This window comes from Antennarius striatus, chromosome 5 (genome assembly GCF_040054535.1).
Source record: "Antennarius striatus isolate MH-2024 chromosome 5, ASM4005453v1, whole genome shotgun sequence".
NCBI classification, from domain to species: domain Eukaryota; kingdom Metazoa; phylum Chordata; class Actinopteri; order Lophiiformes; family Antennariidae; genus Antennarius; species Antennarius striatus.
Window position 1 is genome coordinate 13,667,882 of NC_090780.1, and position 20,289 is coordinate 13,688,170.

A 20,289-nucleotide genomic window follows, 5' to 3' on the forward strand; every position below is an offset into this window, starting at 1 on the left:
GTTTACTGCTTCCTGTTGTTATGATGTTATTACTATTGAGAGCCCTCAAGAAACAAGACGTGTTAACCAATAAAAACGTAAGCGAGGAAAATGCTGTGGAATGACAGCATTAATAATGAAGGAGACTCATCTTGCTCTCACCGCAAGCTGCATTTTAAAGCAGACAAAGGGCAGACAGGCGTGAGCCTCCTGATTCAAAATTTTACCAAGCTCTCAAGCAATCAGTCACAAAGATACATGCCTGTTCACAAACTCACACGCCACTTATTGATTTTCACTTTGCTGTTCAGTGCTTTGATGGCATCACAGTTACATGCCATTCTGTACCATCCCACGCAAAAAAAAAAAAAAAAAAAAATCGCTGAAAAGCTAGCAGTTCAGGGAGACTGTGCCCGAAGCCCAGAAAGCATTAAAGATGTAGAATCCTTCCACGCCTTCCCCTACCCCTGCCTCAATTCTCCTCTGGGCTGGTTTCAGGGTTTCATTGCTTAACAAAAAGAGCATGCAGGAGCCATGTAGACTCATGTAAAACCTCATCATGGCTAATGCAGGCAAAACAGTGCTGACTGTGTGCACCAGCAATGCTGCATGTGGCTCCCTGTGGTGTCAACGGACAACAAAAGAAGAAGCAGGAGATGAACGAGAAAATTAAAGTAATCTTTTTATTTGTAAATATAAATAAGGGATTTTTTAGTGTTTCCTAGGTGAGGTACATGGAGGCTTTTTCTCTCAGTTTGCAGATAAAAGACACCAAATGCTGAATAGCTCTCTTTTGATCCCACAGATATGCCACCAGTGAGCTCAGGTAACGGTGTGCAGACGTTACAAAGCACAGGCAGATTTGTCTGCCGTCACCTCTGGGTGCAGGTGGGGGAAAAAAAATTTAATTCCTAAGAGAAACCATTGCATGCAAATTACTGTAGGTTGAAAAGGGCTGTCTCGCTCATGAACCTTTAGTTGAAGTTAAATGTGATCTAAATTAATGCAATTAATGGCTTCATTGTCTTTGTCTGTTCATTTTGTAGAACATTTATTGCACAAGTTAAATTACTCTTTAATAATACAATGCAAGAAAAAGGAGAATTTTCTCCTTATGATGCAGAACAATTGCATTTATATTGAAGTATATATTTAGACTCTGGCTTGAAAGCTTTACTAATAGCCAATTGTCTGGATGGACCTGCAGCTGCGTCTGTATGTCCCAGTTCAGTGAATTGGGTAATGTGGTAGATCTATATAGGGATGTTTTTAGATTGCAGTACCAGAGGTTTTATTCCTAACCTTATTGCTGCTGAATTTTAAGGCTTTCCCTTATCATTTAGTTTGAAACTAAAATGTCCTCACAGCAGTGCAGGGGTGTTTGGTTTTGCCACTTTTAGTCGAATCAATAAATGCTCATCGCAAAATTTAGTGCCTCTAGAGATAAACAGTCGATGGCATTTGAGGCTCGTTTAATTCTCTGCTTTTAGCAAAACAAACAACCACGAGACATCAGTCAGGCAGAGTCCGAGAAACACAATATGGAACATTTACGTTTCCGTTCCAGCTCATTTCTACAGATGTTTTTATGCAAATGAATGGGGGTAATTCCTCCACTGACTTTTATTCAAATAAATGTAATCACTTCTGTACTTGTGTAACTGCAATCAAATTCACAACCTTACTCCTTTATCTCATTAGGCCCCCTCTCTAATGTATGAATCAACAAGCATCAATCCAAAATAATAAGGACTGGCGATTAGCGTACTGCATTATTGTGGACTTCATTCAATGAGACCAATTGGAACCACAGAATGAAAAGTAATAAAACAATCTTAAAATACATCTAAATAGATAATCTGGACACCAAAAATTGCAGATTTTAAAGGAGTTATACTGTCTAATGGCCTGGTAGTTCAGGACAACAAATCATTCCTAAAAATGGTTGTCAGCCCTGTCAGCCACAGAACAAAAAAGAGCTGTAATACCAGGTAGAAGTGATGGGATGCGAGACAGTGAGTGGGAGGATTTCTAGACTTCACTTCGAGAGGAAAATAATAGTTTTTTATCCGTGCAACACAATTAAGGATGATTACTGAAAAATCGTCTGTCTGTGTGTTTCTATGGATGTGTGTTCTGTTGAGACAGAGACACTGAACAGAGAAGTCCTCTATAATGGGTGGTGGGAGAATGGTTGTTTTACAGGATGATCCTGTTGCTGTTTGACTGATGGGAAGCATATGGTTTATGAGCAGCCTACCATTACAACATATAAAGGATGACAAACTGCACTATTAAAGTTCTCTCAAAAGTATGACAGACTGGCAGAATTACAAAAAAAACCCAACTCCACCGTTCAGAATCCCTCAGAAAAGAGTGTAGAAATGATGCCCACCTGAAATCAGCACAGCTCCACTGGCTAACCCTAATCAGTCCATTGCATGAAAAATAGATGCAGTGGACAAGAAAAACAAAATGTTTATATTTTATTCAACAAATAATAACATCAAAGAAGGTAGAGAAGAGCATCTGGTGAATAATCCATAATCCATGAACAGACGATTGCATAAGAGTATTATAGTTTAGTAGTCCATAAATTTTCACTGATTTTCATGACAAATGATGAAATTTTTATTATGTGTTCTAACAAGAAGACTATTTTATCCTACCAGCTGCTCAACATTGCTTGAAATTCCTCTGGAGATGGGAGCTGAAGTCCTCATAGAAAGCAGTCAGTCAAATGTTACCGGTTCACCATTAATAAATGTTTGGTTTTTCTGGGGCAGCACAGTGGCGCAGTCAGTAGCGCTGTCGCCGCACAGCAAGGCGGTTCCAGGTTCTAGTCCTGCTCTGTCTGGAGTTTGCATGTTCTCCCCATGTCTGTGTGGGTTCTCTCCGGTTTCTCCGGATTCCTCTTACCTCCAAAAACATGCACTTCAGGTTAATTGGCCATTCCAAATTTGCCCATAGGTGTGAGTGTGTATGTGCGTGTTTGTCTGTGTCTCTGTGTGGCTCCGCAGTGCACTGGCGTAATTTCCCCCACCTCACACCCTAAGGCAGCTGGGATAGGCTCCAGCTCCCCGTGACCTGCAACGGCGGATAAAGTAGTGCAGGAAAATGGATGGATGGATGGATGAATGGATGGATGGATGGGTTTTTCTTACTCTTAATAAAACATCTTAAGACCTCATACATAAACTTAAACAAGAGTAATCTGAAGATGACAAACTCATTCTCTATTCCTTTAGTGAGACAAGAGTAGTGGATACTTTTTTCCCAATATACTATTGAGAAATTATTGAAAACTACCAAAAATGGATCTATGTACCTATGGCAGTGGTTCTTAACCTGGGTTCGATCGAACTCCAGGGGTTCTCAGGGGTTCGGCGAAGACGGGGGTCAAGACAAAACACCCGACTTGCCAAACATACACGAATCACTGTGTATGTTTGACACGTGTCAATTCGTGATGACACGCCCCCCTTAGCCGTCACTGGCTGCAGGTGATCACGATACATCGATTAGCCTACCTGTGCTACAGGGGATTTTGCGCACTCAGTAGTCGATTTATGCCTGCCTGATGGTATGTCATCAGATTGCATTCTTAATATTTTAATTGTTAAGCGGACGAATATGTGCAACATGAATTTACATGTACTGTCTAACCGAACGTGATGGGAGTCAGCGTTCTGCATGATTTGCAATGTGAAGTTGAGCAACTCTAGTCTCGCACTGACAAAAATAAAGGAACACTACCTTAAGCTGCATGGAAAACAACAGAAAAAGACTTTGCTGTGACAATGACATGAGAGTAACACTTGCCAAGGTGAAGCCACGCATATCTGAACTGGTCTCCCAATAACAGCAGAAGTCACACTGATTTGCAGCTAGGTCATTTCATGTGAGTTCATACACTGTCTTGGTTTTGTTCTTTGAAAACGGTGACATTAATGCACAATTCATTAAATACACCAGTAAAACATATAAAAAAAAAAAATTTAACTAAAGAAGGGTTTGGTGAGTGAGCATATGAAACCAGCAGGGTTCGGCACCTCCAACAAGGTTAAGAACCACTGATTTAGACAAAAGCACCACCCCTTAGAGATTCCCTGGAAATCACAAAAAACAAAATCAGTAAAAAAGTCAATACATCAAAAAGTTAATGTAGATAAAATGTTTGATTTGCTTATGTTTGGTAATGTCAGAATGTATTATTTACCGTGTATACTGTGGACAAGATGACTCCCTTAAAACAACATAAAAAGTACCAAAAGGCACAACTATTAATAATGGTTAGTATAGGATAAGTATATTAACTTCCTATACAACAATCTGAGATATTAAGATGATCGATAGAAAGAACAAATCCAAATAAGAACCAATGCAGTCACAAACTGCAACATCCCTTGACCTAGATTTCTCAAGGTCAAGGTCATCATCTCATTTTCATCCCCTTTGCCGCCCGAGTAATGTGCTTTTTGTTTCATCTTTCTATCTGCAACAGTTACTTAGATATTTGTTGGACATACGAACAGACGGACGAACAAACACACGAACACTGACAATTACAATACATCACCGCTTTAAAGCTGTATGTAATTATACAAGAAAACACCATAAATGACATCACTAGAAAGTATTCTTGAATATTCACTAACATTCAGTAATTGTTAGGCTTTGTTATGGAGCTGTGAATATACCATTGTGAGAATACTAGAGAAAATGACAATTTACTATTGCTTTCATAATACTTTATGCTAGATTCAGATATATTGATCACTAAATGAATGGAAGATAGCAGTTTCTCATTTTGCTTGTCCTCACGTGGATGATTGGGAGATTTGCAGTACTATCACCACAGTAACATCCCAATGATTGTTTGGTTTCTTTATTTAGATTCTAAAAAAATGCTTGGACAAAGATCGAGCAGGTTTTCTTTAAATCCTTTATTAAAGTGTGACAGCTACTTCTACCTGCAGAATTTTGAAGCTTTCACCACATTTTTTTCAAGTGAAGAATGAAACAATCCCATTCTAACCACACACACCAATGCACTTCACGTTGACACAACTCTCCAACTGAATCATCAACATTTAAGGTGCTGAACTTACACTGTAATTCATTGATACACTAATAGCACAGTAAAATCAGAATTAAGTACTACAGACACCTATCACATACACCTACACATACATCAGTTTAGATCAGCTACAACTACATCCTCAATTAGAGTTTGTGCATGGGTGTACACGCGTGCATGGAGGAGATAAGGTGAGGTAAGCTGGTGTGGAGATGGCACTGTTGGACTGGAGAGAAGGCGATCAAGCAAAAATGTGCATTTATACACCTAATCTAGTGTAGAGAGTCTGAGAACATGCTATCATGCTGAACGCTGGGCACAGAGCCAGACACTTAGCCTACCAGCCTCCCAGCATCACTGGTTGCACTGGTCAGCACTGATGTACTTAATTCAACTGTGGATTTCAACAGTCAAAGCTGTGGTAATCAATACACTTATCTCTACTCATAGTGACTAACCCACAAAGAATTATCACCCAACTATTTCGATGATTCCGTCGGGTTGCAATTCCCAGCTTAACATTGCATTTCAACATAGATTAGAGTGGATGATGTGGATCACCCAGTTTTCTTTTAAATAACAATTTCGGACTTTTGTCTATAAACTTAGCCGCACTGTCACAGTTGGGTGTGTCAGTGCTGGTGTGTGGCAGGGAGAGGCCAAGCTTGTGGGTGGAGCCACGGCTCCGCACCTGTTACTGATCGTCACACCTGAACTTGTTTTGGTCTAATGACCCTGAGGCTTTTTAAGCCTCGCTCAATGAGAGCTAGGTGCTGGTGCATTGCTCATGTTTGGTTCTGGTAGTCTTTCCTGATTTTGAGTTTGTCTGGAGAATTTTTGAGTTTCTTAATAAATCATGGATGACAGTTTTGCCTTTGGTGTCCTGCATTTGGGTCCATACCCTGACATACGTGACACGCACATAATTGTGAAATGAGCACAAAGCTTATCAATTAACCTATCAATGTTTTGTGTTGCTTTCATTCTTTCATTCATTTTCTTGAAGACAAGTAGCTGTCCCACCTGCAGCTCCTTATCCGAATCCGGTCACAGGTTTATGCTGGAGCCTATCCCAAACATTGGGTGAGAGGTGGGATACACCCTGGACAAGTCGCCAGATTACCGCAGGGTCACATACGGTATAAAGACAAACAGCCCATTCACCCACACATTCACACCTACGATCAATTCACCTACGTTATGTGTTTTTGGACGTGGAAGGACGCCAGAGAACCCTGACAGAAACCACACAGACACGGAGAACATTCAAACTCCACAGAGAAAAGTCCTTGGCGGAATCGAACAAAAGACCTTCTTGCTCTGAGGCACCAGTGCTACCAACTACGCCACCTTGCTCCCCACAAGTAGTTCACAACTTAATACTACAAATCTCCTTAATAAATCATACATGCAGTATATAAGGGAGATTTCTAGCACATAGTTGCCTCACACCATGCCTCTGTAAACCAGGCTCCATTATTCATTAGCCTCGCTGTAGCGTATATGCATAGTGCACTTGCCACTGCACAACTCAGACTGGATGTTAGTGGGTTATTAGCCCATATACTGCACAAGAACACCACTCTAATGACCTGTCATAGTTCAGCTAATGGGCTGTGACAAGCACATCTTCCTTGTGGCAGATAAGAGTGAGTAAAACTGGTGCTTTTGACAACCACAGCTGTATGCTCAGAAAGGATGCACACTGACAGATCACGATTATGTAACAGCACGAGTGCCTGAAAGTGCGTATTACCAAATTATAACATAGAGGGTTGCTATTCCTATGCCTTCAGACGCTTTATTCTGTGTCAATGCACATGTTAGGCTTTGTCTTGCCGTTTCATGTGGGGTGTTATAATACGTATTGTGCCGCAGAGACCAAACTGCTAAACAGATGAGAGCAATGGTAAATGATGCTAAGATAACGAGTGTTCTTCTTTAAATATAAGAATTATAGATCGAGAGTGATATCCCTGATGCAATCTGAAATTCTATTGCCAGTTTGACTATATCCTGGTAAACATAACACACTGTTGTGAAAGTGGTGGAAATAGGGATGACTACTTATAAGTAGGTTGCTGGTTCGAGCCCCAGTTCCCCCCGTCGATATTTCCATGTACTCTTGAACAAGATATTTAACCCCCATCTTGCTCCCCAGGCACCCTAAGGGTGCCCATTACTGCTCAGGATGAATCACATGCAGAGAACAAATTTCAACACATTTACTGTGTAAAATTGTTTAAGACTGTACTTGGATTAAATGTGCTTGACAATAGAACTTATTCTTATTCCATTCATTCAAAGATGTTTTTTTTCTTGTAGCGTTTCCAGCTCACCCAAGTAACACCAAAAATAATTGTTGTTGTTTTGTGAGTAGGAAGCCAGTGAGGGATCATTTTCTTTCTGTTGTTCTTACTGGTTGACCTACCTGACTGCAAGGGGATATCCGCCATCTATTATAATGTCCCCAGACAAATGTTTGTGGGTGTCAGAGGAAAAGCAAAGCAGACTATAATCGCAAATACTGTGGTATATTTAGAATTAGTAAGTCCAATTTGGGAGAAAAAAGACAGTGTTGAATCTCACATGATATATTGCATACATTTTGAGGACATGAACACATTATAAACTTCAATGCCACTGATGCCACCTAGTAAAGAAAACTCTGGGACAAGGCCAGGAGGAAAGTCAATAACACAACTTTCAGATGTGGTCTGCCCGCTATCTTTAGCATGTCTTTGATACATTGGCACAGCTGAACGCAACCAATGAACATCGCCTTTGGCGAGATCCTTGTCCCCGTCCTTGCTCGTCACAATACAACAGATGGAGGACTCGACGCAGTGAACAAGTCTCTAATGGCAAAATGTCAACGTCACATGCTGATGATACATTCAGATTGTGCAGGCATTTCTAGAATTCCAGTTTAACGACAATATGCAAAAATGTTCACAAAAGGAACATTAAAAACCCTCTGGCACCCAGATGTAACTACTCTTACCATTAAACAGTTGTGTGCCTCCCATTATCATGCTTATGTAAGTCTGCTGCACCCACAGAGTGAGAAAGTAAGAAGATATTATAAAAATAAAAATTAACTTTACAATTTTTTGACTGGGAACTTTTTCCTCCTATGATGACAGAGACATCTGAATGAACAGATGGAGGTACATGCGAGCATGTACTTACCCACAGACACACACTGAGTATTATTCATGACTTGGGATGCCCCTAAACGAATCCATGTGGGTAAATGTCATCAACAAATGTCAATAGCTTTTTGGGGCCTGTCCTGAGGACATGGAGCTCAGCATAAGGACTAAGGGACTCAGATGTACCTTCATTTTCTACTTTTTCATCAATTCTTAATCTACTTTCAGGAACTCATCTGTGCATGGAATAATTTAAGCAACACAGGTCTTTTGACGGGAAGGAAGAAAAGAGGACAGATGTGATCATAAGAGGCATGTCATGCACTGCAATAAAATGACATAAGAAAGAGAAGGAAGCTGCTGTCTTATTTTTTCATGTAGTTGAGGGGTATGAAATAGGTAACCACCATGGAAAGAAATGTTCTGCTGAAAACTGGAGACATTCTCTAGACATTGGAAACACTTTTCAATAAGAGAAGAGCTACCTTCTGACACTATGAGGCTGAAAAGCCTCATACAGACTCCAGCAGTCATGAGGCATGTCACATTATGTCATCGTATTGTCATATTGCCTGTACCTCAATGTACGATCCTAGTTGCGGGTACACTCTGTAAGGTCCCAGCAGGTTCGACAGGAAGGTGGTGGAGGGGAAGGTGGTGGTTACAGCATGGCTCACTTCTGGCAGAGAAAACAGCTTGAAACCAAACTTCTCATACAGCGTCTGAAGCTCTTCATCTGGCTTCTCTTCACCCTCACACAGGATGTTGCCCACTGCGTATCGGCATTTATCTGATGGTCTCTGAGGGACAAAGAGCAGAGAAGTTGTACTTCATACATTTATACAGATCAGACCCCACTTAAAATCAGATTAAAAATCACTGTTCAGTCACAGTTTTCAAACAGATGTAGTAATTAGAAACTAAAACAAGGCTTTGAGGGAATGACACTCATTCAGGCAAAAAAAAAATACTGACTATACACACACTTTTTTCTACACCGTAAAAGTGCCTGTTTATATTTGCCTGTCTTCAATGGTTTTAGGAGACTTGATTGGTTTGCAGTATAAGCAGCATAGCCACACAATGAAGCAAGTCCAAATTCTTAATTAACAGCAACCTATAATAAAAAATGTTTTGGTGCCAATTTTCAAACTTAAACTACCAACTTAAATAATGAAAAATTCTGAACAGTTAACCCTTTGTGTGTGGGCGTGTGTGTGGGCGTGTGTATTGGGCTTTAAGGAGACCCGTTTATCATGACCAACAATAAGTGACTGCTCCACTTAATGCTCTGTCAGCATGTAAGTACACACACAGCAGTATAAATAGATGTTTGATTGAAATTTGTGGAGACACTGCAGGTTCATACAGTCTGCCAAATGTCGCTGGACAGAGTGCTGCCAGCTCTGCTAAACTTCTAACCTCTAACCAGACCACATACTGTATATGGCAGTACGAAATGTGTGTGTGATTTAAGGCATGTTAGACAAGGGCACAAGAAGTGGTCTTTTTTTTTCTACACTGTGTTTTTGCAAACACTCTTAAACATGTGAAAATTCATAGGTTTCATGCAATTTGTTGTACTTTACATCAAAAGTATTTGTGGCTATCAAGTAATACGCTGTCCCAAATTTTTAAAAAAAACTCTTTATTACCCATAAATAATTGCAAAATATATAAGGATTAATAAAGCTTTTGAGCTATAAGGAAATAATATAGCATTAGTAGGTTTAGTCTTGGAACCGCACCCCACAATCTAGAAGGCACCGTCTGTTCTACTTGATGACTCTTGAGCAGAGTAGATACAAGATGACATGTAAGTTTGGTTTCCTTCCGTTCAAGGGCTCTGCAACCATGTTCCTTAATGCGCCCGCAAGTCTGCATGTAGATAAGAGACAGCTTCACAATCACTGAGCAAATTGTCAGTCAGAAGATGATGTGACAGAGTCTCCCACTCACATCTGTCAGCAGTCACATTCTCATACTGAGTGAGAGTTGCTCTTCGTGAGCCATATCGGCTTTTCGCATCTTTTTGCCAACTTAGTAAAAAGGCACATCATTATATTTAACATACACTGGTTCACCATTTTCTAAAGCTTGCTAGAGTAGCTTAGCTTTCTAATTACATGTTTCCTCATTTGCTGCAGGCATGAGCTGAATAGACTCCAACCATTGATTCAGATATAAGTAGAATGAATCATAATGGTGCCTTCCTGCATGATACTGTGAGTAGATTTTACGTAGAACAATTAGATTGTCAGCCCTCTGAGAGTCCTGAAATCATCTCTGAAAGAAAACCATAACAATCTCCAGAATGAAAACGATTTGAACTTATGGCAAACAGAGGTCTAGACAGCAGCATTTTAAAAAATGATACAGTGTGTGTGATTTGCATTAAATGAGGCAAAAACACACAACAATGGGTATGTTCCTTTAAGGTTTGCTGCCGGTCTCCGCTCCATGACAGCGGCGGCCTGTGAAGGGCTGGCATTGAGGGTGCACAGATGGGAGCAAGCAACACTCATCTTAATGTCCCTGGCATCTAGGCATAATTATCACATCCAAACGCCGCAACCCTCTCCTCATTTCCATCTTACTTCTCACATTCTAAAGTCTTTTTGACTGCTTTGTGCTGCTACTCCACACTGTTCACTATTCCACTTTGTTCATAGAGTGTCAACAGCACAACTCAACCCCAGTTAGACTCTGACTACGATAAATCTATTGGATACTCCACCTCTGACCTCATGACCTCTTAATGTCTGTGCCATGTAGGCAGCCAGATAATAATGACTGACAGCACCTGTTGAGCATGAGCAGATAATCTTTAGTGTCACCTGACAGACCTTTACCACCATGAACAAAAGTGAGTCAGAAAACACAGATCAACAGCTCTGACAGGGAATTTTTCAATCTAGACGGCAGGAGAAAGAATAGATGTGTTTACAATGATGCAGTGAGTCATTGCAAGTGTAAACTCATGATGGCTGTGTAAGCAGCACCGGAGTAAATCATCAAAGTAATATGAAAGGCAAACGTATTTAAGTCCTGGTGATGGATATTTTAAGGTACGATGGTGGACATGATATTATGAACAGCATGAAATCTATTTGAATATAACCACTGTAATTCATCACCTGATTTTTTTCCTTCAGCTCGTGTACATAGAGGATGGATTGCCAAACATAATTGTAAAGACTCATGGGAATGAATTGTAATCTCATGATCCTTTTCATCTTCATCTTGTGCTTTCCTCATCTATAAAACTTGTGACATTCCTGTCAGCGCTTAACACCGATAAGCAAATTATCGTATGCCAACAAGCTAAACCAGGATGACTGCATTCATTTCACAACATTCACATAAAAAAAAAAAAATTAATCCAAAAACAATGAATACCAAACAATTTTTTTTTTCTTTTAAAAATATTATCAGTTAAAATAGCATTTTAACATTTTGCTTTAAATTACTCATTTTGGAGCATAACATTATAAATTAGCTTTCAATCACTGAAATTCATGCTTATTATGAGTTTTCTCACTAACATAAATTTGCACATTAATAAATGTAATCACCTCATTAGAGGTCTTAACAGAATTGCATCAAAGCTTTGTTATAACAATTTAAGTTTATCTTATACATTCACATCTGAATTTGTGTTGGCTTCGCTCTCTTGCCGACAACAAATCAAACATATGAGCTGTCAACAAGCCTGCTATGCAGAGCTACTCCTTGTCAAGACTGGCGGTCAGTGATAAGACAACAATAACCATTTAAACACAGATGGGATAACAACTGTCCTCCCACAAGCTTGCCTCAGTATCTTACATTCTCCAAGTCTTTCATGCTCTCAGTGCAGATAGACTACAGTGTGTTAGCCAAACCGGTAGTTCACTAATGATATCATTCAGGGCTCTAGCTATCATTCACATCCCACACAGAAGCAGGAACAAACACCAGCCCTGACTGTATCTCAGCTCTGCGTCCCTCAAAACAATGCACCTCATAGACTACAGGCAATTAGGAAAAAAAGGAACCTCACTTCATGTACTTGACTTGTCTTGTCTTGTCATCCCCACCAAAGTTATTTTGTTTGAGTCTAACAGAGCAAATGGTAAAAATTCTGAGATTCTTCCCATTTTGAGCTGCAGCTGCAGCGCTCCAAAGGTCAGGTGCTACAAAAGCTGTGTTATGGAAGACAGCGTCCAATTCCATTTCTCACAGGTAGCTGAGGAGAACTGACTGTGACTTTCGATTGGAGTGGTGGAGAAGCAGAGAGTCGGACAATAAGAAGACTGAAGGTTTACCTTCCCAAACTGGAACACTGACATATTACATGTCTGTACCAAGAATATAGAAACCACATTGAAGTTACAATACTAATGGGAACAATTATTTAATCTTAATTCATATCTCAGGTGATTTCATGTGCAGAAAACATTCATTTTCTGTATTTCCCTATGCAGAGCAGGTTCATTAAAATGGAAAAAGATATGTACAAGTAACTTTGGAAGAGCTCATGGCCCATGGGAATCTAAGTTGCCCCCCCACACACACACGCACACACACACACACACACACACACACACGCTCACACAAATAATGGTGCTGTATCTATTCCTCTAAGCCAGGTCTCCACGGACCTGTTTGGAAAGAAAGTAATTTCACAAGCAATTCTTTGCTTGAGGCTACAAGAGTCTCTTTTGATGGATGAGGGTTCTACGACAATAAAAAGGTATGACTGACAAAGATAATTCTTTATTAGCAGACGCGTAATGAGGATTTACACTCTTCATCTTTCCTCTTCTTAGCTATGCATTCCTTCCATCTTGGCTGTCACCTATCTGGGAAGCACTGTTTGAAACTCCGGCTTTGATTACAGCGGGTCATTTCTGAAGTGAGAGTAGGTTAGATAGGATAAGAACGAGCGAGGCAAGCAGCCAACACTCCTACTTACTGAGACATAATGAGCATACTGCTTGACTGAGACCCATTACTGCATTCAATTAAAGCAAAACTGCCAGGTGACCAATCAACAAAACGCAAAGCTAAATGAGTAGAGTAAGTGTGATTAACATAGAAAACATATCTCATCTGTTCTCTTTTTCTAAACAGCATATTAACCATGCAAAGATGCAACAAAATCACTTCTATAAGACAAAAGATTTCTTTTCTGGTTTAATTTTTAAAGGCTAACGACTAAAAAGCAAAATTTAAATTAAATATTTGAAAAAATACTTTGGATCAAGACATTCTGCTTCAGCATGACTCTGAATTGGAAGAGACTGTGGCTGTGCAAAGTTCTTTACTGCATAGTCAATACTTCTGCAGAGTTGGGAGTTCATATGGACCTTCTTCACATCAACATCTCCATAGAAGCATGACAAGCAGCAAATACAACTTTCATAAAGAGCACATCAAGTCTGTGAGGCGCATGTCAACAGCCCAATTGCATTGGATAAATGTATCAAGCAAAAGATACACATCATCGCCTTTGCCTGAGAGCTTTCGCTTTCTGTTCAGTGGCCCACGGTATTATTTTCATTCTAAATCTGGAACACAGAGACAGATGGTGTTCAGGGTTTTTCTATGAACAGCCAAAGAAGTTGATTTGACACATGGAGAGTAAGGAGAACAGACGACTACAAGATAAGCAATCCCTCAACAACAGAGGTTTACATCCTGGTGTCAGCGCCGTCTCAGCTGATTGGATGCCATTGACACCCCTACAGGCAGACATGGTAGCAGAGATAAGTCACCAAGAAGGAAATTGTAACTAATAAGGCTTCACAGTGCAGAGACCACAGGTATGCTGTGACGGGTACTTTGCAGCTGAATTAACAGTGAAGTTACGATGGTCATTCAAGCAGACACAGATAAAACAACATTTAGCAATGAAACACTTGAGGGTCTTTATACAACTTAGCATTAAGGAAAAACCAACCAATACACTGGCATGTAATAACAAGTCAACTGAGCATTCCGTCCCTCTTAATGAACTGTGTAAATAAAATTAAGACACTTTCAAAGCAAAAACATTAACATGCCATCTTTCAGACTGGGGCCCCCAAGCACCCACATCAGATTTATATATCTGCTGCAGCGACGAGGCGTGGACCCCAATGGCTCCTTAAATCAGGATCCAGTGAAAATCTTTTTTCCTGCCTCTCTCTCTTTCACCAAGTGCAGATCAGTGCCTTTAGGCTGCGCTCAGACTTAGCTGGTAATTACACATGGCATCCTGGGAGTTCTGGCATGTATAATTACTGGCAAGGATAAGCAGCCTGCTGGAGGCAGGACATGGTTTTTCCTTTGCCACAGTTGTTGAACTGGTTCACCACTCCTTGGCCAGCTGGACACCGTGTGGCACGCCTCCAGCCAGATGTCATAGGGCATGGAGGTAATCTACTAAGAGATATGAATCAGATCCACTCTGAATAGGCTTGCTTCTGTCTCAATGAATGTTCATATCTTGTTCCCTATCAGTTGTTCTGATAAATATTTACTTGTATAAACCAATGATCTGTGAATTATAACAGAGGAAACCCAACACATTATTGCTGTTGCAGGGGATTTGAAGGAAATCTTCACTGTCATTCTTTCTGTCAAACATCAAGGTGTGTTGCGTCTTTCTTGTTAAAATGGCCTCGTACAACACTCAACAGACATGTTTGAGGATAAAATGGCAGCTCCTTCTTCAAAAGATCCAGGACATCAGCCATCTGGTTTTGTATTATCTCACTCGCTGCTGAGATGTCTATAAACATTAATAGGGTGATTTCCTGAAAGGAGAGACAGCATGTCCACAATTACGCATAATACTGACTTCAAGACCTCTGGGACCAGTCTTCAGAGTAGCAGTATATATATTTCTCATTTATAACCACCTTTAAAAGCAGAAGTCCCTCTTTCATGTTACTGTCTATCGTCAAAAAAACGCCAGTAAAATGCTAATAACTTTGAATTGAGTGCGGCAATGTTCTGCGCTCTGATCTGAAATTCCGATTGATGAATTGGAGCACCGCAAGACTCTCAAGGTGAGTCAGACTCCTAACAATTTAAACACCTCTTCCGAGGCAGTCCCACACCTCATCCCATTTCTCACTGCCACTCTCCTGTGTCTACACATGACATTTCCTTCTATCCTGCTTGTCACAGCAAGTCATGAGTGTGCTCGCTTCAAAAAGCAAAAACAAAGAGGGACCTCATGAGATCGAAGAATGAACCAAACTATAGTTTCTGGTTGAGAATCTTGAATACCTTATCAGTGCCACAGGAAGCAACATCTGGTATGTACTTAACCAAGCATGAATGGAATTTGATCATACCTGTAAATATATGAACAGGGAAACTACATTTATTTTTAAGTTTCTTACTATCATATGAAACAGAAAAACAGACAGGTTTCAGAGGATTCACTGCTACTCTCTCTCATTAATGACTTTTTGCATTATTCATTCCTTGCAGACAGTTAAGGGTTTGTTTTTTTTTATTCCTCATTTTTCTCGAACCAAACATGAAGCGCAACTCTGGGATTCAATGATTTTGTTTGTCCTTCATCCACTCTGGGGTTTCTTCAATACTGGCTTCAAAGCCCCATTACAGCTCAGCCTGAGGAAACTGCCTTAAGTTGTTTTGGTGATGGTTGAGGGTCACTGACCAGCTGACTCTAACCCCTGTGAGCCAAAGTGCTAAACTGTCCAATCCCACAGGCCTATGTGATATTAAGTGATGGCAATTATAAGCATACATGCAAACACATGCATGCATGAATGGGTATACTCAAGGAAGGGGCATGAAGAGGAAACAGCTCCATTTCGTATTACTTGGTGTAGCCTCAAGTGTCTCAGCTGATGGAAGATAAGGATGTTAAGTACCCACCTACACCTGTACAGACCAGTAAAGTCAAACAGTCCAAAGAGCTGTCTGACAAACATGCAACAGATTCAATTACTCCAAAAGCGTCCCCTCTCGATTAATTATGGATTATTCTGATTTATTTGCAGAGCTAGTTTTGAATGACATAAAATCATATGCAATAGTTTTTTGTTGTTGTTTTTTTGTGAGGCTGAATAGGAGCACATTGGTATTAAGAAACTACAGATTATTATTAAACATGATCATAAATTGTCAGGGAGGCAATGAATTCCAGACCTGACTCGGGTAATGACATTAATGCAAAATACTGTAACACCAAACAACTTCGCTGAAGAAGTTTTACAGAGTTTACAGACCTTAGCAATATTAATTAACAATTACCACGTTTCAATCAATAAAATCTGTGATCCATTAGACCTTAAACAGACTATATTAAATTTTGGATGAATGCAAATGATTCAACTAGTGGAAAGCCAGCTATTCTCACAGCGGAGAGAGTGTAAAAACCAATAAAGTAGTACCACAAAGCCTAACTACTGCATAACTCCTTCTCTACATTTGAAATATGATTGCAATATGATGAAATATATTTTTGACCGAATGAATTACAAGCGTTAATAAATTAATCAATGATAATAAATTAAGTACAGGCATCAATGTGCTGTTAGAACGCTACCACAAAACTTAAATCCAATGCCAACATTGCCATCTAGTGGCCGTAGTGTCAAGACAGAAACTAGTTTAAAGTCCGGTGGGTAGAAAGTATTCAAGCAGCACTATAGTTTAAAAATGCTGCTCTGCTAGAATGAATGAGGATAAACACAAATACATCTGCACATGATATTTCAAATACAGATGGTTAATTACTAAAGTACTTAATTGTTAATTAATTGCTGACAAGAGCATTTTGCTTGTTTTTCCATTCTGTGTTTTGGTTTGTCCCATCATTGCATGCACTGTGATGACATTAAGGGAAGGGCACCCGACAGAATAAAGCTAGCTGTTGCTTATGCAGGTTGAAGAGGTCACCATAAGTCCAGAGGCTGGGTTTAATCAAAGCTAGGTGCAGAAACAATTCTATGATTAACCTACACAAAAAGTAGTACTATTAAATGAAATCCCAACCAAATGGTATCCCTTTCATGTTTGGTTTTCTCTCGCCCTCCGTAAACTATGAAGGGCAACAAATTCTCATGTCACAAAACAAAGAGTTTCGCACCCTCAGCAATAAAGTACCAGGTTTACCAATCTATTAGCCATTGCTACCCAATATTTGTGCTTTAATTTACTTCTGTGTGAAGACATGTTTTGCCAAGACAATTACTGAACCAATCCTTTTTAGGTATATGTAGCTCTGATTAAATATTAAAAGTTTAAAGCCACAAAAACTTTGGATCAGTTAACAATTTATTAGTTATTAATTTTTAACACCATTTTTTTATTGTGTTAAAAATCTCAACAAGTAAATCAGAGGTACAATCATCTTTAAATTATGTCAACAAACACTGAGAGCTCACTGTGTCCATGTACAAATCTCTTTGTAACTGTGAGGCAACTTATTATCCAGAGTCTCCACAAATTCTTTAACCAGAAGAAACGTTTTAAAAGCTCCTCAATGAGCCTCTCGCCACAACTTTCCACCGTAAGACTTACAGTCAAGCTTTCCACTGAACACATTTACTTAAGGAAGGACTGCATCAGGAGAAACTGGCAGAGGTAAGCAGAAAGACAGAGTGCTGCCAGTATGTCACATTCTTATTCCACAGGGACAACAGAAGTTTGGAATGGCTCAGTAGCTGCACAAAACTGACTCCTACACCTTGCAATGAGAGACATTAGACTATATACCTCTATTACAACGGTCCTAAACTGACAGCTTATTTACCTTCCCTTTATATCATCATTCTAATTGTTTTGAATGTCTTCCTGTACTGCAATCAAACATTTATTTATGTGTTCGTCTATCATTAATTAGTTTATGCTACTTTTAGTGTTATTAAAGGTGATATTACTGTTATTGCCATTTTTATTGAAAGATGCTATATTTCTCTCTCTCTCTCTCTCTGAAGGTGGTTTTCAATATTTTTTCATCTAAAAAAATGACATTGAAAAAATTACGCTAACAGAATTTCTGAAATTCTGTATTTCTGAAATTTTGTTAGCAGAATTTCAGAAATGCTTTTTCACTGATTTTTATGAAACCTGATGGGATGATTGTACGTGTAGACAGTATCATTATTATTATTAATAGTAATAGTAGTAGTAGTAATACAAGTAGTACTAGTAGTAGTAGTAGTAGTAGTAGTAGTGGAAGTAGTAGTAATAGCAGTAGTAGTAGTACTAGTAGTAGTAGTGTGCTGCTGTGGTTAAAATGTAGTCTTTAAATAGTTCATATCTGAACAATAAGACTGGGCGACTGTTAACTTTTGACTGAAGGGACAAAACCTTTTGTTTTGTCGTACACTTGTTCAGATGGATAACTCACCTGAACAAATGTCAGCAAACAAACAAACCTGGTTGAAGCACAAGCCATGTTGCAAAGTCGGTTTGGCTCAAGTAATGGACTAAGCTGCATCTGGGTTTGTTCTGCATTGAACGTTATTGTATGTGTGCTGAACTCCTGTGTCAGCTGGGAACTGAATAAACATTGTCATCTAACAAGCAGCTGTTGTGCAGACGTCTCTTGTTGACCATAAGCCCACAACTCATGATGAACGTTGGAATGTAAAAATAAAGTAGGAAACAACCACAGACCACAGCTAAGGTAGGACACATTTATGAAAGAAAAAGGCTTGGGGTAAAATCAGGAATAGAAAGACAGATTTATTTATTTTTATAACTGTATAATGACTAAACATTCAGACTAAACAGTTGGCTGCAATTTTTAGAAACACAGCAGTTTTCCCAGACATAAGGGAATAGGTTGTGTCTGGTCACCATTTTTGAGCAGCAGCCAAATGCTGGAGCGCCCTGGAAACAGGATGAGAGGGGGAAAATATCAACGGTGCAACGTGGCATTGAACAGCTGACTGGTGTGATGATTCAGGTTCCTTTCCCACACAAGGCTGCTTTGACATTTAACCCCTTGTAACATAGATGTCTAATTACAAAGAATTACATCTAGTTACACCTCTATGACATATGTCTAAAGCTTTCTGACAAACCCACAGTTAATACCACTTAAAAATTGCAGACTCTGTAATATTAAACTTTTTCAGAGACGAATGATTGATTGATTGATTGATTAATCACTAATTTGATAGACAGAAAACTAATCAACAGATACTCTAACAATCATCATTTTGGCCAATAATGCTACACTTCTGCTGGTTTCAGCTGAAAGTTTGCTTCCTTTCTTGTGTAACAGTATGAGATATCTTTTGTTTCATATCAATTGGACAACAGGAACATTTAAAAGTTTCACAGTCACATCCCATTAGATAGGTGATGAGGTTCTTTTGTGTTTTTTACTGCCTATGGGTCTGTTAGAACTGTACAGTAATTTCATCTGTGCTGTATGTCGTACATATATGGTACATTTGACAATAAAGTTGACTTTGAAACTATATAAACAGAAACTTTAAATGACAAACGAGTCATTCTGCGTGACCTTTAAGACTGCGTTCAGGTCAAATAAAAGCACATTGTGGAATCGCAACAAGAAACAAAGTACAGAACATTGGATTAAATCCAGACGTGAAGTGTAAATACAGGCTTAGTGCTGTGTAGTCAGACAAAGTTTGGGGTCTCACCTGCTTGGGGTCGTCATAGAAAATACCGATGGACCTCAACTTTGGCCCAATGCTGCAGCTCTCTGTAAAGGCTGCACCACAGTCCTTGTATGCTCCCTCTTTGAATTTATAAGCAATTGTAACGTTCCTTATAGGAGGTGGTCCAGTCTTTATTGTGATTTCTGCAAGAAGTCCTGAGTACACCAGGAAGCTCCCGATGGTCACAATAAGACATGTCATCAGAACGACTATCAGCAGCAGCAGAATAAAGTCAGTCATGGTTTCCCAATTCGATATTATTACTGTCGATACAATTTTCCAAAACGTTATCCCTAAATGACCTCACACCGAAGTTATATTCCACAAAATTAAATGCCCGACACGAAAATGGGGTTTATTGCCCTCGTCACTGCTGCAATAACCCCAGTCGAGAGGAGGAACATTCGTTTAAGTTGACGGTTTACGG

General features: G+C 39.5%; 1 protein-coding gene across 1 annotated transcript in view; it reads right to left on the bottom strand.

Moving 5' to 3' along the window:
• The window catches only part of tex264a (testis expressed 264, ER-phagy receptor a), a 72,460-nt gene extending 52,171 nt beyond the window's left edge, over positions 1-20,289 (bottom strand). Inside the window, exons 1-2 of the mRNA XM_068315193.1 lie at positions 19,845-20,289; positions 8,793-9,014 (exon numbers count right to left, since the gene is read on the bottom strand). Of these exons, the coding sequence (XP_068171294.1) occupies positions 8,793-9,014; positions 19,845-20,102 (480 nt within the window). The 5' untranslated portion in view covers positions 20,103-20,289. The remainder of the gene's footprint in view (positions 1-8,792; positions 9,015-19,844) is intronic.